At 58.3% G+C, this 22,964-nt stretch overlaps 2 protein-coding genes across 2 annotated transcripts; both read right to left on the reverse strand.

Moving 5' to 3' along the window:
- Positions 1–1,431: 1,431 nt before the first annotated feature.
- Positions 1,432–11,814, reverse strand: Niban3 (niban apoptosis regulator 3). The gene is made up of 15 exons (XM_006989133.4): positions 11,661–11,814; positions 10,507–10,637; positions 9,344–9,469; positions 8,486–8,600; positions 7,427–7,594; positions 7,204–7,319; positions 7,018–7,122; positions 6,744–6,906; positions 5,850–6,040; positions 5,596–5,754; positions 4,516–4,632; positions 4,338–4,445; positions 3,627–3,738; positions 2,741–2,823; positions 1,432–1,712 (listed from the first exon to the last, which is right to left on the reverse strand). Exons 1-14 carry the CDS (start codon positions 11,713–11,715, stop codon positions 2,756–2,758), a joined length of 1,734 nt encoding a protein of 577 aa, XP_006989195.1. The 5' UTR covers positions 11,716–11,814; the 3' UTR covers positions 1,432–1,712; positions 2,741–2,755.
- Positions 11,815–12,980: 1,166 nt separating this feature from the next.
- Pgls (6-phosphogluconolactonase) lies at positions 12,981–17,154 on the reverse strand. The gene is made up of 5 exons (XM_076553157.1): positions 16,828–17,154; positions 15,172–15,279; positions 14,629–14,730; positions 14,171–14,311; positions 12,981–13,189 (listed from the first exon to the last, which is right to left on the reverse strand). The coding sequence occupies exons 1-5, from the start codon at positions 17,113–17,115 to the stop codon at positions 13,055–13,057; spliced, it is 774 nt and encodes a 257-aa protein (XP_076409272.1). The 5' UTR covers positions 17,116–17,154; the 3' UTR covers positions 12,981–13,054.
- Between the last annotated feature and the right edge of the window lie 5,810 nt (positions 17,155–22,964).

The following is a 22,964-nucleotide window of genomic DNA, read 5'->3' on the forward strand; positions in this document are numbered from 1 at the left end:
CCTCCTGAGTGCTGGGATTAAAGGTGTGCACCACCGCTGACCAGTTCTTGCAAGTTTTTTTTTTTTCTTTTAACCCACATCCTAATGAGGAATATTCTCATTAATCATGTTAACATCATTTCTAAAGAGTAATCAGCCAATGATGGCCAAGCTGTCTCTCTGGTCAGGGCATCCTCAGTTGCACAGACAGGTCCAGGGAAGCCCGGACTACATAAGACTCCATTTAAAATAAACAAACAAACACACAAAACAATTAACTTTTCACCGTGCGTGGGGTTACACACCTAAAATCCCAACATTTGGGAAGCCGAGGCAGGAGGACCTCCGGGAGCTTGAGGCCAGCCCTGGTTACAGCATTTCCAGACCTTTTATCAAAGAAATGCATGATTCATGTTGGGGTATTTCTGGGAAAAGACCCGTTCTAAGGGGATGGCAGGACAGGCTAACTTGCTCGATGCTGGATATTATGAAATCTCATACCACGGAAGGGAACCAGCAGGGTCGCTTCCTCTGGGAAGGACTTGGCGATGGTAGCCAACAGCTGCTCTCAAAGGTGTCTCAGCATCCGCCCTGATTCCAGAATTAGCTTTTGCGTTCCGAGCTTGGGTCTCGGTGAACGTCTGCAGCAGCCAGAAGAGATGCAAGATGAGTAAGTGAAATTTAAAAACTAAACGTCCGGTGCTGAGGCCGGGGATTGACACAGCTGGACTTTGTGGATCTCAGGTTTCCTCGGGCCCAGGAGAGAGCGGTGGGGAAAACCCCCTGGAACCGTCCGGAAGCAGCTGGTGAGGCGGTGACCCAGGAGGGGGAAGAGGGGAGGTCACGGCTGGCCGTGCTGGCCTGGAAGCCAGGACTGCGGATCCCGCGGGCTGGGCAGGGGTCGGGGCTTCGCCGAGCGCCTGGCCAATCAAGCACCCAGCTCTTGGCATTTTAAAGCTCAATTTATTCATCCAAACAGTTAGAAATCAAACAATGGTAAAAGTGAAAAAGAGAGGGGCTGGAGAGATGGCTCAGAGGTTACGAGAGCACTGGCTGCTCTTCCAGAGGTCCTGAGTTCAATTCCCAGCAACCACATGGTGGCTCACAGCCATCTGTAATGAGATCTGGTGCCCTCTTTCCTATACATAATAAATAAATAAATCTTAAAAAAAAAAAAAAAAGTGAAGATGAGGACCAGCGAGGTGGCTTCGCGGGTAAAGATGCTCGCCGCCAAACTTGGTGACCCGGGTTTGATCCTTAAGACCCACTTGATGGAAAGAGAAAACCTCACTTCTGAAAGTTGTCCTCTGGCCGCCATGTGCCCACTCATGCACACACACACACACACACACACACACCCACACACACACACACCAAAAATTTCAAAGAAACTTTTAAAATTGTACGGGTTTTTAAAGTAAAAAGTAATGAAAAATGAAATTAATGGGATACATATGTCAAATCAACAGATGGATTTTTTATTTTTGGATTTTTGATTTTTATTATACAATGTCTTATTATGGTAGCCCAGGCTAGCTCAGAACTTGAGTGTACAAATTCTAGTAGGAACATACAATCTACGATGCTTTGTTGGATGTGCCGCAGTTGAAAGGCCAGAAGTAGTTCACACACTTGGGTCTTTATCCATTGTCCACCAGGGTGGGCGTGGGTGAAGACCAGCTCTGGAATGTTCTTGGAAACAAAGGTGGGTGGAGGGGCCTCAGCTCCCTCGTCTGCGGAAATGATAACTGTCACCTGGATGTCCCATGTCCCAAGCCAGGGGTCGCGCCTGGGGGACCGACGGCCAAGGAGGCCGGAGCAGGGATAAGGCCCACAAAGCCAGAGGAACTGATATGCCAGGTGGGAGAGCACGCTGCAGAGCCTGTGGAAACCAGCCTGCCTCTCCACACCCGAGATTCCACAGGATTTCACCCATAAGGCTGTGTATGCAGGTTCACCCCGTATATGTGGCAGGTGGAGGGACACTCAAGTTCCTTGTATAAAAATATCTGACCGTACAAGGGCCTTTCTATTACTCCCTTTAGTGACTTCATGTGAATACATGGCTGTGGAAACTAAAGAGTGTCTCAGTCAGCCACGGCTGTGTAACAAGTGAGCCCAGGTCACCTTGCCTCACAGTGCCTTTGCTGACCACCACCATTTCCCCTCCCAAGACCCCCCACTGTGTCTGGGTGGCAGGAACTGAGACACAAGCCTGCTACATCTCTGCCCGTGTGTGCTGTGGAATAATCCTTCTGTACACTGTGTGAATATATGTCACTGTGATTGGTTTAATAAACAAGCTGAACAGTCAACAGCTAAACAGAATGAAGTTAGGCAGGAGAATGATGGGATGAGGAAGGGCGGAGTCAGAGGAGGCGCCAGCCAGATGCAGAGGGAGCAAGGGATGAACTGCCATGCTAATAAAGGTGCCGACACGTGGCAGAGTATAAATAAGGAAAATGTAGGCACTAGTTAGTAACAAGCCTGAGCTATTGCCCGAGCATTTACGATTAATATAAGTCTCTGTGTGGTAATTTGGAAGTGGCTTCCAGGACCAAAAACTCTGCCAAAAACAAACGCACATACGTGTCAGAGCCAGTGGCTTCTCCACCTGTTCACCACATCTTTGGCCAGCCCGGCCACTTCAGGAGATGAAGTTCGTTCTGTTCCATCCACTTTACCCTTGCCACATTCCTACACATCCTATGGGACCCCATGGCCATCCCTTGCCATGGCCTAGAACCTGTGAGCTACTCACTTGCTCCTTCCTGGTTCACAGGGATACCGAGCAGCCAGCTGGAGAGCACACTCTGTCACTGGCACCAAGACTCTTTTTCAACTCTAGAACAAGAGAGAGCGCCCGGCCCATCTGAGGAAGGCCAGCTGTAGCCTCCCCAATCCTCTTTCCATGCTTCAACAATGCAGACATTACTAATCAATGGCAGGTGGAATTCCCCTAAGGGTGTACACAAGCTCTGGGGTCCGAAGCTCATCCAGGTCCCCATTTCTGGACTTAGTTTGCAGCCATTAAAAACTTCTACTCTCAGAAGTAGACAGCTCAGCAGTCGAGAGCACAGTCTGCTCTTCCAGGGGACCCGGGTTTCGGTTCCCAGCACCCACATGGCAGCTCATACCATCTGTGACTCCAGTTCCAGGGGAACTGATGCCCTTACAGACAGGCAAAACACCAATGCACATAAAACAAAATTAAATCATTAAAAAAAACCTCTATTCTCCTGGCCATGTGGGTTCAGGCACCCAGGATGCTGAGGCAGGAGGATTGCTTGGATGGCAAGCCTGCATCACTGTCTCAGCTCCATTTTTCTTGTTTGGCCCACACATCAAGGACACAGTCCCACTCTGCTCCTGGGACGGCACCGTCTCTGGGTAGCCTCCTGAGACCCTCTGCACTCTGCTGTCTTCAAAGGCTCTGTGAGCATCCAGGAGCTCCTGAGTGGACTGCAGACCAGCTCTCCGGACCAGGGACAGCTGCCTCTCTCTCCTCTTCCCGAGAATCCCACTCCAGTGCCCCCTTCAGGGAGCCCCATCCCTGTCCACTCAGGACCCTCCCGTTCTGTGCGCGCGTCCGCAGGAAATGACAGGGACTGAGCAAGTCTCCACTGAGCCACAGCCGGGGAGCTCACCTCTGTCGATCCTCTGCAGAAGGAGGCCCTGGATGACGTCCCTGCAGACACCCTCGGTGGTCAGAACCTGGCAGCCCATGGCCAGGATGTCCCCATCCACCTCAGGCTGTTCCTAGGACCACAGTGAGGAGCTTGGCTGGATGCAGGGCCCGTGTGCTCCCCCAGCCCTGGCCAGATCTGCAGGGGTGCTCTTGCTTCCCTGTCTGTAACAGGGACTTGCTCACCCATGGTCACACATGCCACAGCATGGGTTACAGTGTCAGAAATGGACTAAGGCCACACAGCCATCCCACCTCCCAAGTGTCTCAGCTGGGACCCAGCCACAGCTGCTTCCTCTGAAGAGTCCTGTTAGCATCTAGTCACCCTCAGGCAGCTAGAAGGCTGCGACCTCCCCATCCGTACCCTTCCTGTGTTTCTTCCCTCAATGACGCCTCTCTGGCTCAGTCCTGCCCCAGGACCTTTGCACAGGCGGTTCTCCCCTATAAACCCAGACCCATGGAGCCCGCGCAGGCTCAGCACCGCTGGGGTGGAACTCTGGGAGTGTGTGTGGTCAGCAAGCATTAGGGATGAGCCAATGCACAGGGCACTGTGGAAGCCCAGAAGAGCCCCCACCCAGCCTGGGGCACAGAGGTGGGGTCTTGGGCTCCAGTGGCTTCAGGCAAGAGTGGGCACACTGTCCCCTCCAGACAGATGTCTCAGGTGTCCACTCACCGAGTTAGAGCTCACCCCAAGCTGGCTCCACACAAAGGGCCAGAGGATTCCCAGCAGCCAGTCCCGGGTGAACCTCGACCGAGCGGTCTCGCTGTCCGAGGTGAACTTCTGCAGGGGACACAGCCAGCCTGTAAACGGCCCTCAGCACTCTGGGGCTCGGGCCCCTCCCCAACCTCACCTTCAGCACAAGGCCTCTGACTTTCTCCAGCTGCTCAGCTGCCTGGTCGCAGTCCAGCGCCGACGTCAGACACTGGTCAGCCAGTTCTAAGAAGGTGGTGACGGCGGCCGCCATAAGCTGTGAAGGAGACGCCCATGTGACCCCACACCCCAGGATGATCCCACACCGCAGGACCTCCGCTCTGGCTCCAGTCTGAGGAAAGATGTCCAGCCTCCCCGGGGAGTACTCCTGTGCAGCGTACAAACTGAGCATGTATGCCGAGCACCAACGGCTTCCCCTCAGCCTGTTCCTCCTTCACGCCTGCGTCCACGGCAGGGCCCTATCCCTGCCTTCAAAACATGCTGTGGAATAATCTTTTTGTACACTGTGAAGTTTTGTCACTCAGGTTGGTTTAATAAAAAGCTGACTGGCCGGTAGCTAGGCAGGATTTTTGAGGCAGAGAGAATGTTGGGAAGAAGAAGGGTGGGGTCTGAAGGCCATGAGGAGACTAGAGAGAAGCAAGGTGAATGTGCTGCGTTGAAAGAAAGTCCCTCCATGTGGCAGAGGGTAGATAAGAAACATCGGTTAATTTAAAATGTAAGAGCTAGCTAGTAACCAGCCTGAGCTATCGACCAAGCATCTATAATTAATGATAAGTCTCTGGGTGGTTATTCGGGACACAGAGAAACTCTGCCCGTAAAAACATGTCTTTCTTCTTGTTTTAGACAGGCGGGGCCTCACACTGTCCTCAAACTCACTGTGAGGCTGAGTTCGACCCTGGCACCCTGGTCTTCCTGCCTCAGCCTCCCAAGTGCTGGGCCAGGCCTGCACGCCACACCTCCATCTGGACCAGGGCTTCCCGCCTCCTCCACTCTTGCCTTACAGACAGAACTCCTAACAGCAGACAGAGCGTTCCACACCTGAGTGCGGCCATGCCCCTGTCCTTGCTCACTCACCTCTGAGGCTCCCACTGCCCTCCACAGACTCATCCTCTCTCCAGGCTCTGCCTGCCTACCAGCTGGACCCATTCCTTGCCCATAAATGCTCCCTCCCTCCCTCTACTAGGGACCCCAATGCATCCTTCTCATTCACTCTTCTCACCTGTTGGGCAAGATCTTGGGCCCCAAACACCAGGCTCCGCATCCCCAGGAAGCCAAACGGGTCTGCCAGCTGGGCCAGGTGGCCGCGGTTTCTCTCCGCCTCCCGATAGCAGGCCTGCATCAGCTCCGGGTCCCAAGGGATCTCCCCAAATTCATAAACCTGCGTACATGTGAACGGCAGTCCGACGAGGAAACACCATGGCTTATGATACAGACGGCCAAGGCGGACGTGCCACTGACGGCCCCCACGCTAACCTCCCTGCGGAGCCGTGTGCCCGAAGGGTTCTTGCGCAGGTGGTGAGACAGCCGGTCCATGCCCCGGATGAGGAGAGTCCGAACGGTTTGGAGCGTGGCTTCCACCGGGCTCAGCAGCGCAAGGGTAAGCTGGGGCAGTTGCGGATCCACCATGCTGCACAGGCATGCCTCCAGGGGGTCCCGGATCTCGGCTGAGGGGATATGTGGACCTGGATTTTCCTCCACCAGGCACTCAGTGGATGCACAGGAGCAGGGACCTCAGCCTGGCCAGCCGGGTACCCATTTTACAGATGAGGAAACTGAGACTAGGAGCAGTGAGACCTGGCGCAAGGGCACAGGCCGAGGAAGCAGAAGCTGATTCAAACCCGGGTCTTAATAACTGGGCTGCAGAGCAGACCCTGCAAGGCCACCGCCACCTCGTGTCTCCTACCTGGCCCACAACAGGCCAGGGTCTCTCCAGGCTCCAGGCCACGCCCTCTCGCACCATCCCCTTCTCAGGCTGGCTCCAAGCTGGGATCCAGACTCCCACTCTAATCCTCTCCAGCTAACGCCTATTCCCTAGGCCCCGCCCCGTCCCGGTTAGGCCCCGCCTTCCACCCGCGAGGCCCCGCCCCCTCAGGCAAAAACCATGCATCCCGCTAGCCCCGCCCTGACCCCGCCTCCAGTCCACCCTCCCCTGCTAGCAGGCCCAGCTCCCGGCTGGCACCGCCCCTACGTTCCCTGACCCCGCCCCTCAGCCCCCTGCGGCGTTCCTGCCCAGGCCCCGCCCCTCGCCCTGTGGCCCCGCCTTCGCTCTCCCGGACCCACCCGCGTTCCTCGCTCCACCTCTCGCCCTCCCACACCTCTCACCGGGGCTCCCCCCCCCTCCCCCGCGCCTTACCCGGTCTCGCTCACCTTCCAGTTTCTGCGCGCACTGGGCCCGCTGCTGCATGATCTGCTCGAACTCTGCGCGCACTGTCCTCTCCAGCTTCGCCAGCAGCGCGTCTTTTTCGGGCTGGAATGCGCGCAGCCCTGCGGATACCCGGGCCAGGACGGTCGCGTGCACAGCGTTGAGGAACTGCAGCGTCGAGGGTGGTGTGGGCGAAGGCGTGGGGCTCGGGGCGGCTCCCTTCCCTCCCTTTCGCTCGCCTCATCCCCCACCCCCCCCCCGCCGGGTCCGGCTCCGCACCTCCGCGCAGCCCCGGGCCCGGGCGCGCCCCGCACCGCGCAGGCCCCGCAGCGTCTGTGCGCGCAGCGCCGGCAACAGTTCCCGCATCAGCTCGGCGCTCAGCACCTGCAGGGGAGGCGTGAGAGTGTAGTGCGTGGCGAGTGGCGGAACCTGCCCGGGACACCGGGACACCGGGACACCGCTCACCTCCGCATCGGAGCCCAGTGTCGCGTCGTCGCCACCGGCAAAGCCCCGGCGTCGTCGAAAGAGCTGCACGGCGTCCAGGAAGGCGCAGGCCGCGGGCACCCGGCTGCGCTGCAGGACTGAGGGTGCCGTCAACCACGCGCTATGCCCCGGCCCTCCCCAGGGAGCCGCGCACCTACGCCCATCGCCCTCCCGCTCCCCACCTGCGCCCCACCCTGGGACGCACCGGTGGCTCTCAGCCGGATGGCACCCTGCAGGCCGAGCCTCCAGGCGCGCTGCGCGCCTCGCTTGCCCGCACAGAAGCAAAGGTGAGCCCGGAAAGGGTGCACGAGGAAGAGCGGGAAGCTCACCGGCTCCTCCAGCACTCTCAGCGGCTCCTCCTGAGCGAGGTCTCCTGAAAGCAAGACAGCAGCCTGAAAGAGCTGGTGTAACTTCTGGACCAGCCTGGGCTTCAGAGCAAAAACTCTCAGAGATTAAACAGAGCCGAAGCCCTAGAACTACGTGGGTCCGGCGAGATGAACTCGGCATCGTTTTGGAGCAAGTGAACAGCGACAGAGTGTGAGAAACTCGAAGCCCAGGACCGCAGCTGGCCTGTGCACCCTGGCCAAGCCTGCACACTGTTTCCCACCATGTCTGTCTCCCTGCATGCTTACCGACACTGGGTTTATGGTTTTTTATTATTTTTAACCATCTGTATGTTTATGCATGTGTATGTAGGCGCCTGGGGTAAGAGGCATCAGATGCCCTGGAGCGGGAGTTCCAGGCAGTTGTGAGCAGCCTGATGTGGGTGCTGGGAATCTAACTCTGTCTGATCCACTGAGCTATTTTTCTAGCCCTAATTTTTATTGTATTGTTTTGTTACTTTATTTATTTGTTTGTTCTCCAAGACAAGGTTTCTCTGTGTAGCCCTGGCTGTCCGAAACATATTCTGTAGTCCACGCTGACCCCAAATTCAGAGATCTGCCTGCTCTGCCTCCAGGTGCTGGGAGCAAAGGTGTGCATTGCTTTTGTTTTGTTCTTCAGACTCCTTGCTATTTGGTTTTGTTCCATTGGCTTTACTGATGTCCTCCCAGGGACGGTGGGTACTTCATTTCCTTCCCAAAGCACGAGTACTCAAGGATCGATACCGTCCTCCAAGGGACAGCTGAGTCACACTGTGTGTGGGAAGTTTATCTACTGGTGATAGATAAAGGAGGATCCAGTCAGCTTCACCAAGAGCACAGGCAGGGTGGGATGGCCACCGGCCTCGGAGGAAGCGACACTAAAGGGACCCAGGGATCCTTACCAGAGGAGCTTGGGCAGAGGTCATCCAAAAGGCAGAGGTATTCACGCTGGGAGGTGAGCAGCGTGTACCCGGTCAGGGCTGTGGAGCCCAGGGGACGGCCCCCCGACTCATACTCCTGTGACCAACCAAAGACATGAGACGAGACTGAGCACAGGAGGCCATCGGCAAGCTTCGAATCACTACTCTACACCTCTGTGGGCGTCTACAGCTCAGGACCTTGTCTGGTATTGGTCAGAACTCTGACCTGAGCCACGCCCCCAGCCCCTCACTGGGGGATTCTAGGCAGGGGCTCCACCCCTGACCACGCCCCCAGCCCCTCACTGGGGATTCTAGGAGGGGCTCCACCCTGACCACGCCCCCAACCCTCACTGGGGGATTCTAGGCGGGGCTTCACCCCTGAGCCACACCCCCAGCCCCTCACTGGGGGATTCTAGGCAGGGGCTCCACCCTGACCACGCCCCAGCCCCTCACTGGGGATTCTAGGCAGGGGCTCCACCCCTGAGCCACGCCCCCAGCCCCTCACTGGGGATTCTAGGCGGGGCTCCACCCTGAGCCACGCCCCCAGCCCCTCACTGGGGGATTCTAGGCGGGGGCTCCACCCTGACCACGCCCCCAGCCCCTCACTGGGGATCCTAGGCAGGGGCTTCACCCTGACCACGCCCCCAGCCCCTCACTGGGGGATCCTAGGCTCCACCCCTGAGCCACGCCCCCAGCCCCTCACTGGGGGATTCTAGACGGGGCTCCACCCCTGACCACGCCCCCAGCCCCTCACTGGGGATTCTAGACGGGGCTCCACCCCTGACCACGCCCCCAGCCCCTCACTGGGGATTCTAGGCAGCAGCTCTGTCATCCACCCACCTCCTTTTGGCTGAACCATTCCAGACGTCCATCCCCACGCAGGACACAGAAGGTGGGTTGCCACTGTGGTGGGTGGCCCCACAGCAGGGTCAAGGGTCCTTGGTGCTCCCGGACTCGAGGCAGCTTCTGCAAGGGGATGCCTGCTGTTGTCGGGTCTAGAACAGGTTTTAGGGTCCCCTGAACTCTGCCCGACTCTGTTGCTACCAAAAGCAGGGACTCAGATTTTTTAAAAAAACATTTAACTGATTGATGGGTGCAGGATCGAATTGTGGTACCCTGGGTAGGCCACCAACTGCCGGGTCACAGGGACCCTCCTTCCTCGGTTGCTCAGGTAGTCCGTAGGGAGCCTGGGCTACGGAGACCCAAAGGAAGACCAGTGTCACGTGGTTTGGTCACACGTACCCACCATACGCCCAAGGCTCAAAGGCAGCAGCTGCCACCCACAGCCTGCCAGCCTGGCACCGGGAAGGCTGAGGCCGGAGGGTCGGGAATTCAAGGCCAGCCTCAGCTACACTGCCAGGCTGGCCCAGCTACGTGAGACTCTGTCTCAAACAAAACAAAACAAAATTGTAGCAGGTATGGGGCATGCCTGCATGGGACAAGGAGAGTCCCCAGATGTGACCTCTGCCCACAGAGCTTCCCCCCGGCAGGGAGGGAGCCAGTGAAGAGCCCCGGGTCCCAGCCCCCTGTGTGGTGTGGCCCTCGGGTGGCTCGCTCCACCTCGCTGGGCCTGAGTTAGTCCAGGACTGTCCCCGGGTAGGGGTGGATGGAGGCCATGGGAGCCGATTAGCGGCTCCATCTCCAGGCCGTTTGACCTCGCTAACAAACCCTGAGCAGGGTCAGAGGGCAAGGGGCAGGAAACACGGGCACGCGGTCCTCTCAAGGCGTGCTGCCCTGCACAGCAGGGCTGATGCTGGCAGAAGCTGCCCCCCAATCTATCCCTTTGCCAACCTCAGGGCCATTACACACGCTGTGCCCCCCCCCCCCCCCGCAGGGACACACTCCCCCGGCCTCTGCCTGCCTCCACCCCCGGAGCGTCCTGGTCCACCTGTGCCAAGGCCCTGGGGCCGGCACATCCTCCCCTGCTCTGTGTCCTCAGTCGCGTGTCAGCACCGCTGAGAACGTGGAGGGGGGTCGCTCCGCTGGGTCCCCAGGCCACGCACCTTGGTGTGGGACAGCTGGCGCCCGCCCGTCTCCCGGGGCTCTAGCTCCCTGGAGATCTGCCTCAGCATGGCCGTCGCCAGCTGCCTGCGGTAACAGGGTAAGAAGACCCTCAGCAGGCCGTCCACTTGACCTGGGGGGAGAAGGGCCAGCACTGTGGCCAGGGGACCGGCCTGCCTTCTCAGGCCGAGCCAGCCAGCCGGATGAGCCCCGGCAGAGGCGAGGGACCCTGCCTCCATGTCTAAGAGGGCAGCCGATGGTAATCGCTGGCCTACACACGCACACAAAGGTCTTTTCATCCAAGAATATTGTCGCACCTCAGGAGAATGAGGCCCAGAGAGGGGGACTCACTCACCCAATGGCACACAGCAAATCCAGGTAGCAGTCAACCCTGAGACTTGGAGAGATGATTTGGAGCACATGCAGGGCTTTGCACGGGCTGTTCCCCTTCCCAATGCTGTCCCCACACTCACTGCCAACCAGACACCCTCTTCCAGCCTGGCCTGCCCACCTCCCCTTGGGGGACAGTCACCAAGTCCAGCCCCACTCTCCCAGGCCCAGCACAGGACAGAGTGCAGGGAGCCTCAGCCTCAGTGTCCATGCAGCCACCCAGCCACGAGGACCACCTGGGGTCAGGTGGGGACCCCACCCCTTCCGTCAGGGCCCTTGAGTCCCCTAACAAAAAATGCCACATTTCACTTTTCACTTTGTTTTGAGACAGGGCCACATGTAGCCCAGGCTGTCCTGGAACTCATATGTAGTCCAGGCTGGCCTCTAATTCAGGGGTCTGTCTGTCTCTTGAGTGGGGTGACAGGTGTGACATGCTCAGCTCCTTGAGTTTCATTTGAATCTGGAATCTTCCAAAGCCAAGCGGTGGTGGCACACGCCTTTAATCCCAGCACTCAGGAGGCAGAGGCAGGCGGATCTCTGAGTTCGAGGCCAGCCTGGTCTACAGAGTGAGTTTCAGGCCAGCCTGGGCTACACAGAGAAACCCTGTCTCAAAACATTACACAAAAAATCTGGGACCTCCAAGCCAAGCGCACTCCTGGCAGCACAAGAGAATACAGGGAACTACAGATCGGGTGCTGGGGGCCCAGGCCAGTGTGGCCTCCTGGGCAGCACGACCCGACCCCTGACCCCCGACCCCTCTGCTCACCCCTCAGCTGCTGCTGCTGCCGTTTGTCCAAGGGGCTGGAGGGCCGCACCCCCATCCTGTCACTGTGCAGAGCCGTCCTGGCCACCTCTGCTCAGGGTGCTGGGTGGCAGGCAAGTGGCCCAGGTTCCAGGAGGGTGCTGTCGCTGGGTCAACCCTCTGCCCCCCCCCCCCCCCGCACCTGCCTCCCCCGTCCCCTGGGGGCATCCCGGACCAAGACTGGGGTTTCTGTGGGGGACAGAGGGGGCCGCCCCAGGGGAGACCAAGGCAGTGTGGGGAAAACAATGCCCTGGGACAGGTGGGTGGCACATCTCTGCCATGCCCGCACTCAGAAAGCAGAGGCAGGAGTCACGAGTTTAGGTCATGGAGGCCAGCCTGGGCTACGTGAACTCCTGTCTCAACAGAAGGAGCAGATAGCTGACTGAAGAAATGGATGACCTGGGGCGTGGGAACACAACCCCCCATGCGCCCTCAGTCTCCTTCTGCCTTCCCTCCCCGAGGCTGGAGGTCAGCAGCACCCTGGAGCGCCAGGCAGATCCCAGGCGCAGTGGCCCCTTGAGGCCGGGCACAGGCGACGGACGTGCCCCATGCGGAAGTGCTCACACGGGGTCCTCACGGCCACCTCTGCCCTCGGCTGTTGGAAGTCCCCGGCAGTGCGGCTTCTTCCCACTGTGTCCTCACTGGCTCGTGTCCCAGCCTGTCCCACTTCCTCATTGTCGCAGCCCAAGGGTCCTCGGGGACCAGACACCAGAAGCAACTTCCCATCTGCGGTTCCGGACCGCACCCTTCCGTGCCACGCTGGCTCAGGGAGGTTTCAATTCCCACTCCCGCCGGGCTCGTGTGACCTTCCGGGGATGCCCCTGACTCCCACACTGCGCCGGGCCCACCACCCTCTCCCGCTAGGTCCACTTCGTGCTCCAAGGCAGCGGCTGCTCGAGCTCTAGCCACTGCGCCCACATTTCAGCCTCTGCAAGAGGAGGTGGGGGAGCACCCGAGAGTCACCTCGGACACTTCTGCCATCGTTATGCGACCCTAGGGCATCATGGGGGAAGCTCACCGTAGTTCGCCTTGCTCAAGACTGGGCAGGCACGCAGGGAGCCGGAGGGGCAGAGCGCAGGGCAGGCTGAGGTGCCAGGTGAGCCCTGGCATGTTCCCAGCGGCAGGGGTGCGGCCACACGGCCGGAACACAGCAGCTACACGGTACCCGAGCCGGTTCTGGGACCTGGGGGCTCACATCCCGCCCCCCCCCCCCAGTGCGCAGTCCGCGGCCCCCGAGCTCGCCGCCCGGCCCACCCTCGGCCACCAAGAACCACAGTGCCAGAGTTCCAGGAACGCTCCGTTTAATCCCCAGTGGGTCCCTCCGCGGCCCGAGGCCCGCCCCGAGGCCCGCCCGGCCGCTACAGCGTGGAGTGCTTCTCGAAGGGCACCGACAGCAGCCGCGCGGCCGCCTCGTCCAGGAACCAGCAGAGGGCGCCCGTGCGCGGCTGCACCATGGCGGCGGGCAGCGCGTCGTCCTTGTCCTCCAGGATGCGCTGTGGAGACCGGACACCCGCCTCAGACCCCGCGCCCTCAGACCCGGCCAGGACCCAGGGCCGGGACCCGGGATCTGCTCGGACCCGGGGCAGGCGCCCGCTCTGCCCCGCACACCATGGGCTCTAAAGCTCCCTGGTTGCAACAGGCGGACCCATGCGGCCCAGGCTGGCCTTGAACTTGGTCCTCCCAGTGTGGGGACAACAGGTGGTGCCGGGAGAGCTCAGGCTGTCGGAACTCCAGCCCGGTGACACGCCCCTTACCCACTAAGCCATCTTGCCTTTAAAAAAATTACAGACTTTCGTTTTCTTTATTTCTATTTTGTGTGTGTGTGTGTGTGTGTGTGTGTGTGTGTGTGTGTGTGTTCCCGGCATGTGTCTGTGCACCGCGTGCATGCCTTGTGCCCACAGAGGCCGGAGGACGGCGTCTGAACCCTGGGACTAGAGCTACAGATGGCTGTGGCCTACCACGGTGGTGCTGGGTCGAACCTGGATCCTCTGGAAGGCCAGCGGCACTCAGTGAGCCGCATCTGCAGCCTTATTATTATTTTTCCTTTCAGTGTGTGGAGTGTCCCGCTCCATCACCTGCACCCTGTCCCTTGACACAGGGTCTCTAACTAAGTCTGGAACTAGGCCAGCGGCCATCAACCCAGCAATCCTGTCCTGACAAGGGGTGAGAGATGCATGGCCACACCCAACACTCACTCGGGGGCCGGTGATCTCTGCACTTTCCTCACTTCCCCGCCCATGACCACCATCTGACCTTCTGTGACCACCCATCTGACCTTCCGTGACCACCCGTCTGACCTTCCGTGACCATCATCTGACCTTCCATGACCACCCATGACCACCCACCCATCTGACTTTCCGTGACCACCTGTGACCACCCACCCGTCTGACCACCCGTGACCACCCATCTGACCTTCCGTGACCACCCGTGACCACCCACCTGTGACCACCCGTGACCACCCTGCCGCCTGTCACCTTCAGCACAGCTGCCTTGCCTTCCCCAGTGGCCACGAAGATGACGCTCTGGGCTGCATTCAGCACGGGGAGGGTCAGGGTCACTCTCTGCAGTGGTGGCTTTGGGGAGTCACTGATGGGAGCCACAATCCTCTGCTGCTCCTGCAAGAAGGCCAGGTGGACGGGCCACGCTGTGGGTGTTGTTTCTGCGGCAGGGGACGGACGCGCCCCTGCCGGGCCCACCGAGCGCCACGTGTACAGGTTTCCTGACCGTCCGGTGGGCTTTTGAGACAGGCTCTCCATCTGCGACCGAGGCGCCCTCAACCTCCCTCGCCCTCCGTGCCCTTCCCAAGAGCTGGGACGACAGGCATTCGCCACCAAGCCCAAGGGATCCGAGGCTGGGCAGGGCTGGGCTGGGAGGGCGTGGGCACCAGACGCCCAGGAGATGGGCACAGGCGAAGATGGGTCCCCATGCGCACCTGCAGGAGGGGATGGCCAGGGAAGAGCGAGCAGGTGTGGCCATCGGGGCCCACTCCCAGGATCAGCAGGTCGAACACAGGCACAGCATCTCCTTGGAAGGCCTGATGGGGAGGGTAGAGGGTCAGAGGTCACACAGCAAGGGGCTGGAGCCAGGTCTCCATGTCCGGGTTCCCCAGCCTTAGTGAAGAGCACGTCCATCATGTTCTCTATACAACATGGTGGCCACCCCGGCACCGGGCGGCTTCGGCATGGTATGCCGTCTGTAGTAGTTTTTGAGGCTAAGTGTCACCCTCAGGCCGGCCTGAGCTTGGACAGGCCTCCTGCCGCAATCTCCCAGGTGCTGGGGCTGCAGGCACGCTACCACACCAGACTGATCCAGTCTGGGGGCTCGGTTTCCCCCGCAGTGACCCTGGGTCTGAAGATGAGTGTCCCTGAGATGTGAGGCCCCAGCCTGGGCCTCTCTCTGCAACAGGCCATCCCCTCAGAGTGACAGCCCGCGTCCCCAAGTCTTCCGCAGCTTCTCCGCCGGTTCTGTGACCCACCTGGCTCAGTTTCCTGGCATAATCCTCTGCGGCGTCCTCCACGGGCAGGGCAGGGTCGATGGTGAGGACCTGGCTGTCTGGGATGGGCAGCTTTGAGAGCAGGTGCGTCTGTGGAGGGGGAAGGGACAGGTCATCGAGTCACGTGACCGTGGCAGCAGCGGCCGGCACAGCTCTGTCCAAACAGGAACTTGCCTAACGCCAGGAGCCCTGTGTCACTCAGACAGGCACTGCCTGTGGCCTGACTCCTCAGGCTGCCTTCTTCCAGAGCCAGATCTGCCTGGGGCTCCCACCTTAGGGACCCAGGCTGGCTGCGTCCAGCGTGCAGCTGGCACCTGGTGGCCCTGGGGAGAGGGTACTCGTTGAATTCCAGGCCCTTTGATCTGCTCCGAGACCTGGGCAGCCAGCTGGCCTGTGTCTCCACGTCCCGCCTAGTGGAGCAGGTACAGGCTTGGAGCAAATGGCAAAGCGTAAGGTGCCAGTGCCCCTGGGCGGGGATAGCGGGGCCACTGTGCCGGTCACCGCTCAGGACGCTGCGGACCCTGCCTGGGGGACAGATGAGCACAAGGCTCCAGCACCAGGCCTCGGGAAGGTGTGTGAGCCAGGAAGGCAGAGCTGGATTGGCTGCTGCATTTACTCTCCTGGGCTTGTTTCAGCCCACTGGGGCCCTAAGACACCTACTGCTCGGGTGTCAGGCCACCTAGGGGACCCCTAACATCACATCCTCAACAGACTCCACCTGGTGGCGAAATCTGGCCTCCCTGGGTCACCTGGGTCGAAGACAGAGCTTTAACTGTCCCTGAGAGGGGCCTAGGTATCGATCCTTGCTTTATTTCTCTTAGGTGGGTAGCATGGGCATGGTCTCAGGTGGCACTGACTGGCCTCCGACTGGGGAGCTGGTGGTGACCTTGAACTCATGACCCTCCATCCTCCAGCTCCTCGGTGATGACAAGTGAGCACCACCTGCTTTACAGGGTGCTCGGATGGAACCCCGGACCTTGTGCATTCCAGGCACGCGCTCTGCCACCTGAGCTACAATCGCCAGCCGAGGTACAAGCACTACACCAACTTAGTGCTTAGTACCCGCAGCCCACGCTTCAGTGCAGTCTGGGGGGCAGGCACCCCGTTCACAGTGGTGCGGTTTCAAAACTGAGGTCCCGAGATGAGGGCCACGGGGACCTGAATCTTTGGGCCTCGGTTTCCCCACCTTGAAGCGAGTGTGGTGGTCCCTGCCTCGGGGTCCATGTCACGGGGCCGGCCTCCCCAAGGGGGCCGTGGCAGACACCCGGGGGTGCTCTGAGCTCAGTCCTCCATGCCTCAGTTTCCCTGTGTGTGAAGCAGGGCGCTCCGGACCCTATGGGGCGGCTCGTGATGGAGGTGAGGGATGGGGGCCGACACACCCCGGGGCGGGCCGGGCCCACCAACAGCCACGGCCCTCGGGGGCCAGGCCGTGGCCTCAGGAAGACGCGGTTCCTGCTCGGGCCAGGCCTGGTGGACGTCGCTGCACCTTCGGCGAGACCCGGGCGGCCCGGGGCCCCCGCGCGCGCGCGCGCGCAGGCGTGGACGCAGCTCCTGGGCGTTCCCGCGGCGGCCGGGCCCGGCTCGGCGTGGCCCGCGGCGGCCGCCGTAGCCGGCTGCACGCGCCCCCGCAGCGCTCACCCGGTAGAGGCCGTACGTGCTCTCGGCGTGCTCGAAGGGCACGAGGCGCTCGTCGCAGAAGCCGAGCGTCCAGCGCGCCAGGCTGGCGGGCCCGGCGGGGGCGGCGGCGGCGGGCAGGTCTCGGGCCAGCATGGAGACCAGGCTGCCGCCCGACAGGCCGAGCGCGAAGCGGCCACGGCTCCCCTCCAGGCAGCTCGCGGCCCGCTGCGCCACCAGCTGCGCCAGCGACGCGCCCAGCTCCTGCGGGCTGGAGAAGACCGAGATGAGACCCGGCGCGGGTGCGGCCATGGCGGCGGCGGCGGGGAGGCGGCGGCGCGCCCGGCGGACGCCAATGCGCCTGCGCCGTCGTGTCGGGCCCGAGCGCTGGACGCGTGCGCAGTGGCGCAGGTGACGCCACGCCGAGGCCGGGCGGGTTGTTCCCGGAACCCCATGCACGCTGCGCTCCAGGGTGGTGGGCGGGGAGTCCACGGTGCTTCCTGGTGCGGGGCGCACCTTGGTGGCACAGATCGTCCTTCCTGAGGGTGCAGCGGTTGTCTGCGGAGCCGGACGCACAGGGTGAGCCAACTACAGCACCATGAAGTCCGTAAGCCGAGCGCGCTGGGCCACACTCTCGCCTGCACTCGGGTGGCAAGGGCTGGAGGCTGGCTGTGAGTTTGAGGCCAGGTTGGGCTAAGGAGTGGGGCCCTGTCACATATACCCATGACACCCCCGTACCTGCACGACCCTCCCTGCATTCGCCTGTCCCGGCCAGACTCTGCTTTTCCCGTTAACCGAGCAGGTGCTGTGGTTTGTGAGGCCCTCAGCCCACCGCTGTCTGCGGCAGGAGAGAAAACTCCGCGGGACAACCGCTGCTCGACAGTTGAACATCCTGTTGCTTTTGGATGTGAAACTGCCCCCACTCGTGCGCGTGAACAGGTGGCTGTAAGGCTCCCAGCTGCCCCGTCTATTTTGGGAGAATACCGAAACCTTTGGGACTTAAGATCGTCGACCCAAATAGATCAGCCAGAGTGTGGACCTTGGAGGTGACAGCTGCTTCCGCCACGAAGACCCACATAGCCCCCCTCTGGTTCCTCCCCCTTAACTTCCCCCTCTATTTTTGCTTAATTTATTTTTTATGTGTGCATGGATGTTTCGCCTCTGTAGCACGCGCTTGCCTGGTGCCTGCAGAGGCCAGGAGAGGGCGTGGGATACCCTAGGACTGAGTTAGCAGACTTGTGATCCTCAGTATGGGTGGTGGGAAGCTAACTCTCCTCCAGAAGCCCACCGAGTCATAGCAGCCAGATGAGTGACTGATACTGTGAACCTGACCCTGCTGAACTCCAAAAGCTCCAAAAGCCAAGCACTCAGCCACTTGTGCCGGGACTCAGTCCTGGGCCCTGTGTGTGCTGAGCCCAGGCTGAGCCACTTGGCTGTACCCCAGCCCCAAACCCACATGAGAGAATTCCCACTGAGTTACACCCGGCCTGGCTCCAGAGTGCCACACCTAGCCTGAACTCATCTTCTGTTTCTCTTGTTGCCCTCCATGCGAATCTTGTCTGAGAGTTTCCCAAGGGCACAAAGCCTTTGCAAAGCTTGTTTGGAAAAATCAGCAAACTGTGACAGTCCTTGATCTGACACTGTCCCTTTGGAGACCCCGTCAGGTTGTTCTGAGGCTATGGAAATCAACTGGAAGGCGTCTGAGTCCCCCAGTGAAAGGCTAGAGACATCCCAAAGGTGTGTGTGCTGTGCCTTCTTCCCAGGGACCCGTGAGAACCCACGCCCGCACACCACCTACAGCTTTCTGAGTGCCACTGTGAGGCCACAAGTGGCGAGTTACACTCCGAGGAACATTGCACATAGATGCTTTGGTTTTGGTTTTCCGAGACAAGGTTTCTCTGTGTGGCCCAGCTTAACACAAATCCCAAATTGTCTTATAATTAAAACCCAGAGCCAGATATAGGGGTCAATGCTGAAAGATCAGAGGAAACAAGCCACAGCCACTTCTCACCTCGCCAGCTCCTGAGCCTCTGAGTCCTCAGCCCAAAAGAAGCTCTCTAGTTCCTGTCTCCTCACACCTTACATGCCTTTCTCCGCCCGGCCATTTCACTTCTTATCCCCACCTTCCTAGTGCTGGGATTAAAGGCATGTGTGCTTCCCAAACACTGGTGTTAAAGGTGTGTACACCACTGTCTGACTCTGTTTCTCCCCTAAACTGGATCAATCTCAGGTGGCCCAGTGTGTCCTTGAACTCACAGAAATCCAGCTCTCTGCCTCCCAAGTGCTAGGATTAAAGGTGTGTGCCACCACTACCTGGCCTCTATGTTTAATCCAGTGGCTTGTTCTGTCCTCTCTTCAGGCAAATTTAATTTTTTAGCGAGTAAAACAAAAATATCACCACAGCCCTGGCTGTCCTAGAACTCGCTATATAGACTGGCCTCCAACTCAGAGTCCGCCTGCCTCTGCCTCCCAAGTGCTAGGACTAAAGCCATGAATTCCACTCCTGGCTTGTGAGTACATTTTAAGACTATTTAGGTCGGATGTGGTGGTGCACACCTCTAATCCCAGCACTGAGGAAGCAGAGGCTGTTGGGTCTCTGAGTTTGAGGCCAGCCTGGTCTACATAGCGAGTTCCAGGCCAGCCAAGGCTACATAGTGAGACCCTGCCTCCTGATGGGAGTTGAGGGGGTTTTAGAATGTTCAAGGTGACCCAGTAAGTAAAGGCACTCCAGAGCCTGATGGCCTGAGTTCAATTATTCACAGAAATGAAATAAGTGAAACAAATTTCAGTACCTACATTTCCTTTCAAGCTGCATGTGTAAGGCATGAATGACATCAATTGACTGGGCAGGAGTTTGTACCAGTATTCTGAAATTTTTGAAATCCCCAATCTAAAGTGGTTTGGGTCCCATAGATTCTGGAGAAAAAAAATCTCCCAGCAGCATGTCATGGTGACATCGTGTGATACCCATGTTACAGCATAAAAAATTATAAAATGAACCCTGTCTTCCAGCATCACCATGGTGCCTGTGAAGCCAACTCACTGAGAGGCTGAGGCAGGAGAATTGCCTAGCAGTTCAACATCAGCCTGGATGAATACCCAAGCATGGCTCAGAAGTAAGGTTAGGGGGCTTAAGCCCCACCTAGAATCCCCCAGGGATGGCCTGTGAAGCATGACCCTGATTAGTTGTAATAATAAAAACCCAGAGTCAGGCATTAGGGTGAAAGCTGGACGACCAGAGAAGCCAAGCAGCAGCCACTAGAGATCTCTTACTTCTAGGAAATCTCAGACCAAATGGGGGGCAGGGATCCTATCTCTACGAAACCTCAGATTGAATGGGTGGGATCCTGTCTCCTCCTGAGTGCTATGATCAAAGGCCTGTGCCAACCAAGTGCTGGGATCAAAGGCATGAGCCGTCACTGCCTCTTTTAAACTGGTTCAATCTTGTGTGGCCTTGAACTCCTGATTTTCCTGCTTCCTCCTCCCAAGTGCTGGGATAAAAGTGTGTGCCACCACTGCCTGGCCTCGATGGCTAACTAGTAGTTTAGCTCCACCCTCTGATCTCCAGGCAAGGTTTATTTGTCAGAACACAAACAAAATATCATATAACAGGCCTGGGGGCGTAGCTTAGCCAGAGTTCTGCTGTGTGATAACAAGCCCCAATGTTCCGTCCTGGGAGGCATAAAAGCAGAGCGGGGAAGGAGAGACGAGATAGCGAGCCCAAGAAGCCATAGCGTAAGTAACGTGGACAGCTACGGCCATCCCCTTCATGAGAGTTAATAATGGACACCACTCTGGGGTAGGAAGAGCAATTAGCATTTTTATTTATTTAAAATTGAGGCTTCAAAAAATAATTGGTGTTCATATTTTCTTCTGGCTGCTTTGAAGTGGGATGTTACTGTGCGGCCAGGGTTGACCTGGGACTCAGCATCCCAGTGTCTCAGTCTTCCAGGGGCTGTGGTGACAGGTGTCTTTGCTCCCAGCTGGCTAGCCCTTTTTATTTTGTTTGTTTTCTTTTGAGAAAGCATCTCCCTGTGCAGCCTGGCTGGCTGGAACTGGCTGTTCCTTCTAGAACACAGGTCCAAACAGTGTCATGCATCAAGATAACAAACTCATCCTTGGGCCTGGTGTCAACTCACGGCTGCCTTGTCAGGTGTTGAGTGGGGACAGCACACATCCCAGGGCTGGGGTCATTGTGAGCAGGCCACTTTGCCTGCACGCCAGGCCCTCCACCACTTGGGGACTTGTTGGTACCCACAGGCAGATGCATCATCCTGCCCTGGGGCACCAAAGTCCAGGCAGGGACTGGGGCATCCTTGGAGGCTGGAGGGAAGCAAGCTGAAGCCTGCTGGTGCCCCTGCCTGGAGCTCCCTGGGTCTGTAGAGGCTGGCCTGGAGGCCAGGGTCCTGTTGCTGTCATAGCTTCCTCTAATTCACAAAGTTTAACTCACAAAGCCTTGAATACTGTTAAGCAAAGGCAAAAATAAAAGAAGGTAGAGATGGTGTCTTCCAGGTGCCTCAGCCAGTAAACACGCTCTTCACTAAGTCTGACCAAAGTTCCATCCTCAGGAGCCACACGGGGGAAGGAGAGAATCAGTATTGTCCCCGACCTCCACATGGGCTCTGTAACTACACACACACACACACACACACACACACACACACACACACACACACACTCACACACTCACACACTCACACACACTCACACACACACAGTGAAAAGTCAGTCCCATTACAGTGTTTAAAGATGGGGCATCTGGGAACTAATTAAAATGTGGTAATGGTATTTGGACTTCCAGTCTCTAAAACTAAGCTACATAAACCTTTGCTTTTTGTACAATTCCAGCCAAAGAAACAGGCCATCAAGGTCGTGATGCTCTTTTTTGTTTTGTTTTTTTGAGTCAGGGTCTCTCTGCATAACAGCCCTGGCTGGCCTCGAACTCAAAGACCCACCAGCCTCTGCCTTTAGACTGCTGGGATTAATAGCATGCACCACCATGCCCTGCTTTTTATAACTTTCCAGAGACAGGATTGTGTTGACTGGTTTTTGTCAACTTGACACAAGCCACAGTCGTGTGTGTGTGTGTGTGTGTGTGTGTGTGTGTGTGTGTGTGTGTATGTGTGTGGGGGGGGTTAATTGAGAAAATGCCCCCAGAGACTGGAAAGACTATGAAGCATTTTCTTGATGGATAATTGATGGGATAGCTCGCTGTGGGAGGTGCCACCCCCTGGGCAGGTGGTCTTGGATTCTATAAGAAAGCAGGCTTGCCGGGCGGTGGTGGCGCACGCCTTTAATCCCAGCACTTGGGAGGCAGAGCCAGGCGGATCTCTGTGAGTTCGAGGCCAGCCTGGTCTACCAAGTGAGCTCCAGGAAAGGCGCAAAGCTACACAGAGAAACCCTGTCTCGAAAAACCAAAAAAAAAAAAAAAAAAAAAAAGAAAGCAGGCTCATGGCCAGCTCAGAGAATACACACTATGTGGAGCAAGCCTGTAAGCAGCACCCTCCATGGCCTCTGCATCAGCTCCTGCTTCCAAGTGTGTGCTCCGTTTAAGATGCTGCCAAGGCAGCAGTTAACTCTGCAGCTCACACAGATTGAGCCTGTATGACAATGAGTATTCAGAGACGGGTAATTCCTGGGGGGCGCTCACCAACCTAAGACAGAGCACCTGTGTGGCCTGGGCAGTTAACTCTGCAGCTCACACAGATTGAGCCGGTATGATAAGGAGTATTCAGAGACAGGAAATGCCCGGTGGGGGGTGCTCACCAACCTAAGACAGAGCACCAGTGTGGTCTGGGCAGGCGTCCCCATGAAGGGTAAGGTGACCTGCTGACGTCCCACGCAACCCAAGTCAGAAGCTCATTTTTTAGTAAAAGGGGAACGTGTAGGGCCCTGGCCCCTGTTTTGGGTAACGGTTGCCTTGCTTGTGGACCTTGACCTTGATATCCCCCCTATGCTAATTCCCTGCCAGGTTCCACCCTCCTGAATGCTTAAGGGAAGGTCCTTGTCTGTGTATCCTGAATAATGGTCATTAACAGCTTAGATGCAAGATTGTAAAACATCAGGAGCCATCTTCTGCCCTCTGGGGTTCTCCCATTGTGCTGTAAGCCTGTATTTAAGACCTCCTCCCTCCTTCAATAAACAGCATTCGGCGTTAAAAA

The sequence above is a fragment of the Peromyscus maniculatus genome, chromosome 17, assembly GCF_049852395.1.
Source record: "Peromyscus maniculatus bairdii isolate BWxNUB_F1_BW_parent chromosome 17, HU_Pman_BW_mat_3.1, whole genome shotgun sequence".
Lineage (NCBI taxonomy): Eukaryota > Metazoa > Chordata > Mammalia > Rodentia > Cricetidae > Peromyscus > Peromyscus maniculatus.

Bases quoted from the DNA above. Each gene is read 5' to 3' on its own strand.
- Niban3 (XM_006989133.4), bottom strand. From the start codon at position 11,715: ATGGGGGTGCGGCCCTCCAGCCCCTTGGACAAACGGCAGCAGCAGCAG. The intron at 6,907-7,017 runs GTGCGGAGCCGG...TCGACGCTGCAG, and splicing joins GGGCCCGGGGCTGCGCGGAG to TTCCTCAACGCTGTGCACGC. The intron at 4,633-5,595 runs GTGAGAAGAGTG...TCTCCTTCACAG, and splicing joins CCCAAGATCTTGCCCAACAG to CTTATGGCGGCCGCCGTCAC.
- Pgls (XM_076553157.1), bottom strand. From the start codon at position 17,115: ATGGCCGCACCCGCGCCGGGTCTCATCTCGGTCTTCTCCAGCCCGCAG. The intron at 15,280-16,827 runs GTGAGCGCTGCG...CCCCCTCCACAG, and splicing joins GCACGTACGGCCTCTACCGG to ACGCACCTGCTCTCAAAGCT. The intron at 14,731-15,171 runs GTGGGTCACAGA...CCTCCCCATCAG, and splicing joins ATGCCAGGAAACTGAGCCAG to GCCTTCCAAGGAGATGCTGT.